This window comes from Triticum dicoccoides, chromosome 1B, assembly GCF_002162155.2.
Source record: "Triticum dicoccoides isolate Atlit2015 ecotype Zavitan chromosome 1B, WEW_v2.0, whole genome shotgun sequence".
NCBI classification, from domain to species: Eukaryota; Viridiplantae; Streptophyta; class Magnoliopsida; order Poales; family Poaceae; genus Triticum; species Triticum dicoccoides.
The window spans coordinates 438,472,873-438,485,183 of record NC_041381.1 but is presented as its reverse complement, the minus strand read 5'-3'; the positions used below and the strand labels follow the sequence as shown (position 1 = coordinate 438,485,183).

The 12,311-nt window shown below is 47.4% G+C and overlaps 2 protein-coding genes across 2 annotated transcripts; one reads left to right on the top strand and one right to left on the bottom strand.

Annotated features, from left to right (window-relative positions):
* Positions 1-1,301: 1,301 nt before the first annotated feature.
* LOC119339811 (leucine--tRNA ligase, cytoplasmic-like) lies at positions 1,302-8,751 on the bottom strand. Its single transcript, XM_037611718.1, has 3 exons — positions 8,645-8,751; positions 2,439-5,746; positions 1,302-1,672 (listed from the first exon to the last, which is right to left on the bottom strand). The coding sequence occupies exon 2, from the start codon at positions 5,740-5,742 to the stop codon at positions 2,455-2,457; it is 3,288 nt and encodes a 1,095-aa protein (XP_037467615.1). The 5' UTR covers positions 5,743-5,746; positions 8,645-8,751; the 3' UTR covers positions 1,302-1,672; positions 2,439-2,454.
* Positions 8,752-8,957: 206 nt separating this feature from the next.
* LOC119339801 (8-amino-7-oxononanoate synthase-like) lies at positions 8,958-12,289 on the top strand. The gene is made up of 11 exons (XM_037611714.1): positions 8,958-9,219; positions 9,484-9,596; positions 9,693-9,800; positions 9,881-10,119; positions 10,220-10,261; positions 10,397-10,484; positions 10,565-10,698; positions 11,047-11,135; positions 11,434-11,584; positions 11,666-11,734; positions 11,990-12,289. Exons 1-11 carry the CDS (start codon positions 9,024-9,026, stop codon positions 12,138-12,140), a joined length of 1,380 nt encoding a protein of 459 aa, XP_037467611.1. The 5' UTR covers positions 8,958-9,023; the 3' UTR covers positions 12,141-12,289.
* Positions 12,290-12,311: the final 22 nt, after the last annotated feature.

The window sequence follows — 12,311 nt, the reverse complement described above, 5'->3', positions numbered from 1 at the left end:
TTCCAGCCTGTCTTGACTGTGCAACCCGGATTGGCCGAGGAGACCGAGTTGCTTCTTGACTGCCTTGCGCGAGTTGAGAGTGTTTTAGGGAGGGCGGAGGCCGCCCTTGCCAAACTTGAGGTTGTGCCAGTTGTGTCTCCGCTGCCTGAGCTTCAGACTGGATCTTCAGTTGGGGAAGAAGCAAGCCTCTATGGACATTTCTCCCCTCGTGCTACTTCATGTCTATCGTCGAGGCCTGTGTTGTTGTCTGTCTCTGGGAGTGTAGTCATCGACGAGGTTATGACTCCAGTGCTGCAGATTATGCCCGAGCTGCGGGAGTGTTGTGGCGAGCCCACTTCACCTCTTTCAATGGTGCTTCTGAAGGAGATGGTGCATGTGATGTCTGTGGGTGACGAGGTTGATGAGGTAGGTGCTTTGGCACCTAATTTTGAGGCGCAACTACAGGGTTCACCTCTGCCATGTGGGCAACTGGAGGCGCAAGAGTCCATCGTGTCGGTGGTACCCGTGGCTGATGATGTTCTTTGGCGGTGTCTGCGAGGGACAAGGTCGCGTCTGTCGGTGCCGAGGTTGATGCGGTAGGTGCTTTGGCACCTCATTCTGAGGCGCCGAAGTCCATCCGCCCGCCCGTCTTTGACCGTGAAGATATGCTGGCACGTATTGACGAGGCGGTATTCAAGAAGAAGCTTGGCGGCTTGCTTGCCTCCTTGGAGGCAGCTAGCCCTGGGTCTGGCAAGACGATTGCTTGCCTTCTAGTGGAGGAATCTTCTACGCGCAAAATCAAGAAGGTGAAGAAGGCTCTTAGGGGCATAGGCAAGAAGAGTGACGCTCTTGATAAGGTGTTCGTGGCTGCTTAATGGATGATTCTCAGTCTCTTCGATCACCATCTTGGATTGGCTCGTCTCCGTGGATTTGGTGTTGTTCGTTATCTTCAACCTTGGTTTTGTTGGGTGTTTTTTTACGACGTAGAAGTGTGAGGGATTGTGGTTGTTGCACGTTACGTATGTTTGCCGGGTTGACCGTGGGGTTAGGGGGTTTCTTTCTTAGCGAGTAGTCCGTATGTGGTCTATATGTATCGGTTTTCGCCCGGTTTTCCATTAATTAACTGGGCAATTCTCTTCTTCTTAATTAATCGATGAGGCAAATCTTTTGCCTCCGTTTTTTTAAAAAAAAGTTTCAAGCACCGATTCCCGACAAGCGCGCTCCAGGGCTTCGAATCCATCCTCCTAGTAAAAACTCCAGGGCTTCTGTACTGCCTTCAAAAGCACACAGCCATACAGAAGTTGTAAAATGTATACGCCTTGTTCAGAAAAAGATGTATAGACAGGCAAGCTTAAAAGCTACGTAGTAGACAGGATCAGCTTGTACAAGAGCATGGAGCTCAGGAATCCTTCTCACACATCAACCTATTCCTTTGTAATATTCACACGAGGTTAAACAGTATGTTCAAGTCTAAACACAGGAAACCTGCCAAATTAACATGTCATGTCAGGCTGCAGGCGGGACTGATCGTGGGCGTGACATGCCAGCGTGTGCAAGTATGATACATTTTCCCAGTGATTCGAAGTCACTCCCATGAATGAACAGCCACATCAAACAGTATGCCTAACATTTCTGAATCCTTAACCTTCTTGGATCCTCACACAGTCAAGCACGCCAATTGTCCTTTCCTCACCTATATTCATCCAAAGGAAGAAGAACCTCAGCACATTTCGTATATGACCTCAAGCAGCATATAGCACATAGGAGTGCTGCAACAGATAAATCCGTAAATCGCATAACAAACACACAATGTCAAAAGTGATATTTACCTCTCTTCGATTCTTTGAAGGTAGCAGTACTACGAGCCAATTACCCTGCGACGTAAGGCACAACTACAGTAATGCTACTGACCCATGTTCTGTTACAACACTACCGGCATGGAGTGATCTAATGGCCATCTTGAGTAAGCCTGACAACATTTCTGTTGCAGCGGTAGCATCAAGTGGCAGAGTTTCTATCTTTAATAAGGCTGACAACGGTGCATGAGATTCTAGACACAAATCACTCATTTGTATACATGATTTCCCAAGCTACATATAACACACAGGATTGCCACGACAGGTAAGAAGCCCCATACATATCACATACAAGGCATGGTAAATGAACAGAGATTTCGGTGCAGAACTTGTTTTTTTTCTGAACATTCTAGAACTTGGTTTCAGTGCAGCCAAAAAGCATAGCAGAACTTGTGTACACATGGGTGCATGTAATCTGAGTAAACACATCAATCTAGAAGCAAATTGAGCCTTAACAGTAGAGCAAACCATCACAAGGAGGAACCAGTTTCAGGCCACAACAGTGCAATACAACCTAAATTTATTCTCATAATAATTACACTCATGACTAACATGAAACGGCCAAGCTGCAAACATGTAAGGCAAGCTAATACTATGACTTACATCGATGAAGCCGAGCTTAGTTTTGGGCTTCGAACTCCTGCTTGCTCATGAATATTGCAACTGGCTCCCCAGGGGAGCGCGGGTTGTTGTTCAGCACAGAAACATGCAGTCCAGCTCTGGCACGAGCAGCTCCATCAGATGCCGACAGCACCTCTGCATGCTCAAGGCCCAGCTGCCTTTTGATCAGCTCCAGGTTCTCCTCAAGCACGTTCATTTCACCAAAGGGGAGCGTCAAATTCAAAGCCTGCGGACCGATGGTCCTTGCTTCATCTTTCTTGAACCTGATGAAAGGCATGCAGAGCTTCTGGACTTGTGTGAAGTTTGCTTCATGTTCAATGAAGCAATTCTTCAGCGCCTCACTAATATCCTCATCCGGGGCAAACAAACGTGCTTGGCTATCATAACTTGATTGAAGCACCCTCAAGCATTGCTCTTTCCATCCGTCATAGTGCTCGTTGACATAGATGAGACCGACAGTGAGCTTGTTCTCTGCGGCCGGAGGTGGTGCCGCGCCCTTCTTGGGTTTCTTGGAACCAGATCCTTGCTTCTGGTGCAGCTTCCTCATCAAAACAATTGAATCCTGTAAATACTTGCTTGCTATTCTAAGAGTAGGATCGGGAGTGCCTGCGATAGGCCATCCAGCCTTTATTGCAAAACCTTCCTTCCTTAGGATATTCTGCCACACATGTTCAGCATAGTGTGGACAAATCGGGGTGATGAGCCTCGTCTGAACATCCATGAACCACACCAATAAATCACGATTCATGCCCGCCGCTCCACAAGAGAGCCTGTACTCATCTCTAGCCAATTGTAGGTCATAGAACCCAGACTTCAAGGCATCTCTGAACATAAAGGAATTGTAGCTCTTCTTGGTTTCATTCACAGCAATGTTGATCTCATTGGCAAACACATGGTCAGCATAAGTAGAGGGAGGACCAGATCTCAGAGAAGATTGAGCAGCTATAACCTCTTCCATCCATGCAATTTCTTTTGTAAGCCTCATGATGGCAGATTTTGCAGTTTCAGTGACAAAATTTGCATCATCCATACCATCACCCGCATCAGCAAGGGCAAACCTGGTGGCGTCTGAAGAGTACTCTTTAATGGCCTGCCCAAGAGTTTGGAAATTCCCTGTGGACTTGGACATTTTCTCAGAGTTAAGCATAAGATGTCCATTGCAGCGGAAGCCACGAGGCCAATGATGCTCTGGAAGGAGTGCTGTATGAGTGTAAATGCTGAATGTCAGATGGTTCTGGATAAGCTCCTTACCAGATACCCGAATATCCAAGGGATACCAGTACTCATATTCTTGCTTCATTTTGCTCAACAGGGCAGGAGGGATGTCGCTTTTGGGTGCCGGACCATCACAGAAAACATAATCCCATACCTCATCCGTCATTTGCTCTGGCCTAATAGAAGATCTTTCTTTTCCATACATGTCACCATTTTGTAGAAGATGCGCAATCGTGTAATACGCCATGTATAGGGTTGAATCAGAAAGAGATTCTACAAGGAACTGTTCATCAAATGGAATGCGAGTACCTAGGCCAAAAGAACGTGAACAAGCCCACTTGTTCAGCCAGCCCAATGTATGCTCGAACCCATTACGAGTTTCAGCTGAAAATGTATTCATGTTCTTCAAACATTTGACCGCCTTCTGCTTCCATTCAACCTCACCATAAGTTATGTACCATTGATCTGTGAGAGCAACAACACACTCATCACCAGATCTTGACATAACTTTTTTCTCAGGCTCACTATACAAAACAGCCAAGCCTTCTTCCAAAAGCTTGTTCTTAATCAGTGGCTTTGCTTCTTCAACCTTTCTGCCATTGTACTCCCCTACAACCATCACTCCTTCTGTAAATCCTTTAAGATATGTCATCCTTTTCGCTTCAGCAAGTTTTTCCTTGTCATATTGACTCGTAATCTTAAGATCAACACATACCTTCTCAGCTGACTTGTCTCCTAATCCAGGAATGTCGATTATTGGTATAATATCAAATGGAAGAACCCACTCGTCTTTGACTCCAAATTTTGCTCTCAATGCCGGCTTTGTGACTAAAGCTTGCAGTGCCATGAAATCGTCTGGCGAATCGCTTGGAACACTAGTCACAATGCCAGTACCTTTATCTGTTAAGATAGTGAGCATGGGAAGCGCATATATGATTTCATTGAAGGAAAGAGGAGACTTTAATGGCAAACCAATCAAATCGTTGCCAGAAAGCTCAGCTAAGCAGGTTGGCTTTTCGGGGACCCTGGATAGATTCTGATATGCCAGATTAAGAGCAGACCTTGCTGTCAGAATGAAGACATCGGCATCATTGATCTCAAAAGCCCCGTAATTTCCATTGGGCAGCACCCAACAGTTAGTTTGGCCATACATAGTCTCTGGTCTCAATGTAGCTGCTGCCAAATAAACATTTTTTCCTTCCAAGACCTTCAACTTTGGGGGAAAAGGTGGAATCACCTCCATTTTAATCAGCACATATTCTTGTGGCAGTGCATTTTCACCTGTTGCCCTGTCATGGTCGGCACAAGGTTGGCCATCCAATGGGGAGTAGATTGTGTACCTCATGTCCTTAACAACTTTCCCCATTTTCTTGAGTTTTCTCATCTGCCATCGAACAAAAGCATCATAGAAAGGATTCATGTCGGTGGTTATGAATGAACGCCTCCAATCACAACCTAGGCCAAAGTCCTTAAGGTCTTTCTCCGCCAACGGAGGGAAGTAGGTCAACCAGTGATAAGGATCTTGAAATTTGGCAATGTCTTCATCTAACAGGCCAAAGCTCTTCATGATCTCCCATTGGAACTTCTGCATGCCAGTCTTTGCAGCAGCCTTAGATTTCTTGCTCTTAAATTTATCCGGGGCAACGGCCGCAGCCTGCTCAACTTCTCTATCATCTGTCACTTCAGCACTTGAATTATTCTCTGCTTGAGGAAACACTGGAGGGTTTCCATACTGTTGTATCTCTCTGGCCAGCTTATCAGCTGAGGCCTTGATTGGCATCCCGGTACAGTGGAAAGCAAATGGCAATAGAACATTCGAGCCACGGAGTCTGTGGTATGCAGCACCAAACTCAAGCTTGGACAATGAGAACGCATGTCCCAAATGAAGCAATCCATTCATGTAAGGATACGGAAAGTTGCCGAAGAATTTTTCACCAGGGCCTGGAGATTTATTGCCCGGCTCAGCATGAAAAACTTTGCTATCCTCCCAACACTTTTGAGCATCTGACTGGATCTTGAGCAAAAGGTCTCTGCGTGCATAACGCTTGCCTGCTTCAGGATTTGATGACATTTTCCTGATTGTTCAACAAAAAACAGGTATCAGAGGGCCAACTTCTAGATTTTATGTACATCATTCCGGAATAAATTGTACATCTTCAATGTAAAAAATAGCAACAGGGTGCAATCTGCTTTGAATTTCTCAGTTTTCCAACATAAGAAACATAGTAATGCTTAATGAAGTCAATGAGATGAAGCCATTCTGTAACAGAGGTACTGGAACCATAAGAAAACTCACCAACAGGGGACACTCAAACAATTTTTGACATCTATAAATCTAAAATTGAGAAAACCTCTGCTGGCTAAAACTTGCACACATAACTAAAGTCCCAAAATTACGAGCAAGTACTATGTAAAAGCAGAATAAACTCAGCGTTTTCATGACTCTATATAAGTACTCCCTCCGTCCCAAAATAAGTGTCTTAACTCTAGTACAGCAACACGACAAGAATAATAATAACTGGAGCAAAAAAAATCATGACGTGACACCAATCAAAATGAAAAATCCCCAAACATCATTTTCTCATGAACCAGCTCTTATATTGGTGGGCCGCATAACAGAGAGCCTGAACAAGAACACACAATGTATTTTTTTTTCGAAAAGGAGGATGACCCCCGGCCTCTGCATCTGGAAGATGCATACGGCCACTTTATTAATTATTCTCGAGGACCTTACAAAGTATTACAAACAATATACCTGAATCCACCATCTTGGCAACAAATGCCGCTACTCTTATCCATATGATGAAGGGATGCTAGCTGGGCCACTACCCAAACCACTCACCTAAACCTAACATCAAAAGCCGGAAGCCCCAGCCGAGCCACATACCGGGTCTGAGGCACAATCCGGTCAGACACACTCTTGTGTCGTCGCCGCCATCTTCCACAAGTCCGTCTTCAGATTATATTGAGTCTTCTACTTTGTGAAGGCCACTCCTGCCATCGACGTCACCATGACGCCAGACAGCTACCTCCTCCTGCGCGAGTCCATCTCCGCGCATCGGACGCCGAGCCTCGACAGCGCCATGCCGCCGATCTCCGCCGCCATCAATGAGTGAGATGAAGAACCGCTCCACCACGGCAAGTACAAGGTGAGGAAGGGCGAGGTCGCCATCGGAAACACGGCTGGAAGATAAGCATCGCAGTCACGAGACAAGCCCGGAGCAGTGACGCGGTAGATCAGACAGGCCGCCACCAGGAACCAGATAAACTCGCCATGCACACCCAGCATCCCCATGCCCAAGTCGGCGCCTTCAAGAAGGTGACGATGCTGTGGCGCCGCCGCCGCTTAGCCACCAGGGCTAGGTTTTTCACCCGGACGCAGGGGAAGGGGAGCAGCAGGGGAGGTTTAGCCTCGGCGCCGCCACCAAGGAGGGAATGGTGTCCGGGACGCCATCGACGCCGTGACCGCCACCGGCGGCCAAGGGTTTCCCCCGGCTAAGCACCCTGCCGCCACCTCCGAACCAGACACAACATCAGCAGGCGCGTGCACGCCGGAGATCCAAGCTGGCCGGAGGTCGTGCAACTCGAGCGGACCAGATCGCCTCCGATCTGACGAGGGGAGCCCGAGGCCTCCCCGCACCATGACCAGCGCCCACCGGGACCTCGCTGCCCGCGCAACCGAGGAGATCCGGTCTACCCCACCGACGAGCACTCCCCGCCGCCGGAGGAGCACCGTCCGTCCCCGCGAGACCGCCGCCTCAGATCAGCCGGCGCGGATCTGACCAGAACATGACGGCCCTCTTCTTGCAGCTCCGTGCCCGCGTGCCAAGCCGCACGTCGACCAGGAAGCCGAAGCCAGGCGCGTCAGATCGGACAGATCCGGGCACCAACACCATGGGCGATGCGCAGGCGACCAAGAGACCACTCGCCGTGTCCGAGAGCCCCCCAGCGCCAGCGTAGAAAAGGTCCCCGCCGCCACCGTCGACCGCGAGGCGTCCTCCGGTGGCGACGGAGAGGACAGACGGGATGCCGCCGCCGCCGGCGGCTAGGGCTGGGGCGTCCGCCCGTGTCGCTCGCACGGGAGCGACGCGCTGTCAATTAAAATATTAAAAGCATAGTCACGTGCAAACTCGTAAACACAAGTTTTCATAAGTTCCGCATCCTTCAACCTTTATGAAATATGATGTTCGAATTTCCCTGTCCAAACTTACAGATTTTCAAAATAAAATAAAAATAACTACAGTTCTGAACTACGTAAGCAACAACAAGTAGATAAACCAAAGACATATTACTACATACCCAGTGACAAACTGGCAACTGACAAGAGCTAAGAATCATTCTCAAATCCCAAGCTCGTGGCTCGAAGAAAAGCAATCACACTAGAAAAGACAGGAATCCATCAATTTTTTTTTTGAAACGGAGGCAAAAGATTTGCCTCATCCATTAATAAAGCAGAAGAGAATTGCCCAGTTAATTAACGGAAAACCGGGCGAAAACCGTCACAATCCGCTGAGCGGCACACATAGGAATCCATCAATGTGTTAGCCAAAATAAAATCAGCCGGTAAGGACAGTCACAGTTCTTCCCATATGAACTAAACAAGCATGCCAAAAACATGTTCTATACCAGGTCCACATAAAGTATCACAGAATCATGTAAAACCAGGCATGGTATGAACTATTTCGCCTCGATTGTGCTCAACATAAAGGGGCTGAACTGAAACCCTACCACGCGAAAGCGAGAACAACAGCATGCCATCATCAGTTCATCACAAAATCAGGCACGAACACATCGAAAACTAGGCTGGAACACCACGCGCGAATATAATAGACGGATCCGGCATAACTTTGACAGGACGTAACAGAAACCAAGCATAAACAGAGGCTACTGAAAACAAGCGTGTGCAGACGAGGGACTTCGTGTCTGAGATGTGGAGAGGAGGAGTCGGGAGCGCGAGAGGGAGTCGCACCTACACGCGAGCAACCGCCGCGCAGAACCACCGCCCGCCGGCGAAAGGAGCGCTCGAGTCGCCGGAGTGGAGAGCTGGTGGTGGTGGAGGCGGTCTCTTTTTTTCGAGGGAAAGCTCAAGGCGGCTTGACCAAGACACGACTACTGTTTTTTAATCAGGGAAACTGAGACACGATGAGCGTCACGGGGCCGAGTACAATACAATCGGCTGTTGGCCTGCGGCCCAATATAGTCTTTAACCTGGGCCGATCCTGGTTGGGCTGACGTGCTGGTCATTGAAGCGTGGGCCAACTGCTCTGTCACGTGACCTTTCTCCGTGTCCGCGCCTCGTCCTCTCCGTCCCACCACCAGCGAGGAGGAAGCGGCCGCCGCCTGTTCGACGGAATGGCGCAATGGGACGCGCTCGTGGACGCCGCGCTCGGTGAGCTGGCGTCCAGGAGCCTCCTGCGCGCCACACGCCCCATCGCCCTGGCTCTTCCGGCCGCGCCGCCGGAGACGTTCCCAGGCCCCGGCCCGTGGGACCGCGCCGCCGTCGAGATCCGCCTCGACCGCGCCACCCTCCGCCAGTGGCTCGCCGAAGGTCTGCAGCAGGCAGCGTCAATATCGCACACTTACTCGCAATAATACCCTAGACAATTCTGCTCAATTCTTTCTGCGTGTTGCTTGCTGCCTTGCTGTGTGACTGTGTCCCTGTTAAGCTGTTAGGATATGGTATGCAAAAAGAAAGAACAACGCTCCGGAGTTTATTTGTGTTTATTTATTTATCGTTTCTGGTTATATTGCACTTTCAAGATTTACTGGCAGTGCTCACTACATGGCTTGTTCATGGGCACGTTTGGTTTAGGTGGCGAGGCCAGTGGCCAGGAAGAGGAGCTGGGTGAGAAGCTCATTCTTTTCTCCGGGAATGACTACATGGGACTCAGCTCACATCCGGCAGTCCGTGAGGCCGCATCAAAGGTGTGCAAGATCTGCAATCGTGGCGATTCTCAGGACTGTAGAGTACTCTGAATCGACGAGTCTCTGCTTGAGCTAACGATTGGGTGCGTTTGCTAGGCAGCTCAAGAGTACGGCATGGGCCCTAGAGGCTCCGCGTTGATATGTGGGTATACTACTTATCACAAATTGGTGGAGGAATCATTGGCAGAGTTGAAGAAAAAAGAGGTCTAGCGTCGCAGTTTTTTTAGTTCAAGTAGTCATTATTTCACAAGTTTTGCATCCTCACTTTAGAGTTTTTTTTACAGGATTGCCTTCTCTGCCCCACCGGATTTTCTGCCAATATGGCTGTGATGACTGTTCTGGGGAGTATTAGCTCTCTTTTGGCGGTTGGCAGAAAACCCGCAAAGGACGAGAGAATTGCTATTTTTTCAGATGCCCTGAATCATGCTTCGATCATCGATGGGATTCGCCTTATTGAGCGGCAGCAAGAAGCTGTAGTGTTTGTCTACAAGCACTGTGACATGTCCCATCTTGATTTCCTCCTGTATGTTTTTCACTTTTCAGTCATAATATCATCATTGCATAATATGCCATATGTAATCATGAACTGAGATAGCTACAATACAATACCATTATCCGTGCAGGTCCAGTTGCTCAATAAAAAAGAAAGTTGTTGTCACAGATAGGCAAGTTTTTCTCAAATTTAATTTCCTCACTTAAAAAGTATATTTATGTTTGTGTGTAGTATAAGTAGAGGCATGCTTCTGTATGCATAATGTCAGAGCACCAAATTCAGATACTCTTTTGTTGATGCAATGCAGCTTGTTTAGCATGGATGGTGATTTTGCTCCATTACCTCAACTTGTGGAACTACGCAGGAAGTATGGATTTTTATTGGTCATCGATGATGTTAGTAATTTTATCTCCCCTCAGATACAGTTTTGCAGAATTTCTTAGTGATCGATTTTGTTGCGATTTTCCTTGGACAGGCCCATGGAACACTTGTTTGTGGTGATAATGGTGGTGGTGTACCCGAGCTGCTTGAATGTGAGAGTGGAATTGACATAAGTGTTGGCACCTTAAGTAAGGCTGCTGGCTGCCAGGGTGGGTTTGTGGCATGCAGGTAAACAGACACTTAGATCAGGTTGTCGTATGAATGCACACACTTTTGTACAATGTGGTACTGATTTTAGTACAAAAAAATGAGATCGTATAAAGTGATTTTCAAGGTTCTGGGTCATGTCATATAAGTTAGCTTTGGCAAATTTGCACCACAGTGCCCATGCTTATAATTCAATGAACGGGAGATAACTTGTTATGCACATTTGCAACACTGTATATTTATGGTACTGGACACTGGACTCTGGAATATCAGCACTCCACACTTCATGGCTTCCCTAAACTTTGGACTTACTATAATATCTTGATAGTTTACTGGCTAATAACTAAAAATTTGCAATGTGTTGAGCAGCACCCGATGGAAGAGTTTAATTCAGTCGCGAGGTCGTTCGTTCATTTTTTCAACTGCTTTGCCAGTGCCAGTAGTTGCTTCTGTTCAAGGTAATATTCACAACATACCAACTGTGTCATAGAACCCTCTAAAATGAATATCGCAAGCTAGCGGTCTGTCATTGTTGTGTTCCATTTGTTGGGCTGATGTCCACTATTTTCTCTTACCTTCTTTTCATTAGGAAATGCTTAAAATGATGACTAGTGCTTTCACATTGGTCAGTAAGAATGATAACTGGGTACAAACACTTCAGCTAGTTTAAGAAACTATAGTTATCAGGAACTTGCATTTTTCTGAAAGAGAAACTATCACATTGCTTCAAATATCCGTGCTGTTTTCTGATTCCAGCCGCGCTCCATGTCTCGAGGAAGGAACGATGGCGGAGATCATTGGTCTGGAGGCACGTGCAGTATTTTGCATCCTTGACTAAACTCAATATAACTAGTCCCATAATTTCCATAGTAGTAGGAAGTGAAGAAGCAGCACTGAGGGCTGGCAGGTTATATCTCTTCCTTCCAATTTTATTTAGTTCCAGCCTGGGTCATCTTATGCTCCTAATTATTCCATCTTTGAACTGCAGGCATATGCTAAGATCTGGATTTCATGTTACACCAATTCGACCACCCACCGTGCCGCCCAACTCATGCAGGTCCCTCCTTCCCCTTGCAATCCAGTGTCTTGTCATGAACTTCACCAATCTAGAACTTGCAACCCTGTGTCCAAGTAACTGGACTAGGACTGTACCATTAAGGGCATATAGCACAATGTCATAATTAGCAAGATCTGTTGTAGCATGCATGTCTCTGTATCTATGGATTCCTGCTCGATTTCAGTACAGATAATCACCAATGAGACTCTGTTTCAACTGTCGACCAAGATTAACTGACCATGAATCTCTTGGCAGGCTGCGAATAACTTTGAGTGCTTCTCATTCCTCGGATGACATCAAGAGGCTGGTCGATGCGCTCGCTACCTGGCTATCTGGCAAACATGCCAAGCAGAGCTTTGTCGAGGGGCATTCTGAGCAGAGCTACGTCGCAGCATCAAAACTGTAAGCAGTGCGAATTGAAGCTTGTAGGCGGTGACACTAGATGTGCTGGATTATGTGGGAGAAAACGCACACGGAGGAATAAGTCAGTAGATGTCGACGTGATCATCTGTATCCATTTCACATGCCACAAAATGTTTCCATAATTGGTATATATGATCTTATGAGGCATACTACC

Coding starts and splice junctions, on each gene's coding strand:
- LOC119339811 (XM_037611718.1), bottom strand. CDS start 5,742: ATGTCATCAAATCCTGAAGCAGGCAAGCGTTATGCACGCAGAGACCTT.
- LOC119339801 (XM_037611714.1), top strand. CDS start 9,024: ATGGCGCAATGGGACGCGCTCGTGGACGCCGCGCTCGGTGAGCTGGCG. Junction 9,801..9,880: donor CAGAGTTGAAGAAAAAAGAG/GTCTAGCGTCGC, acceptor TTTTTTTTACAG/GATTGCCTTCTCTGCCCCAC. Junction 11,735..11,989: donor GTGCCGCCCAACTCATGCAG/GTCCCTCCTTCC, acceptor ATCTCTTGGCAG/GCTGCGAATAACTTTGAGTG.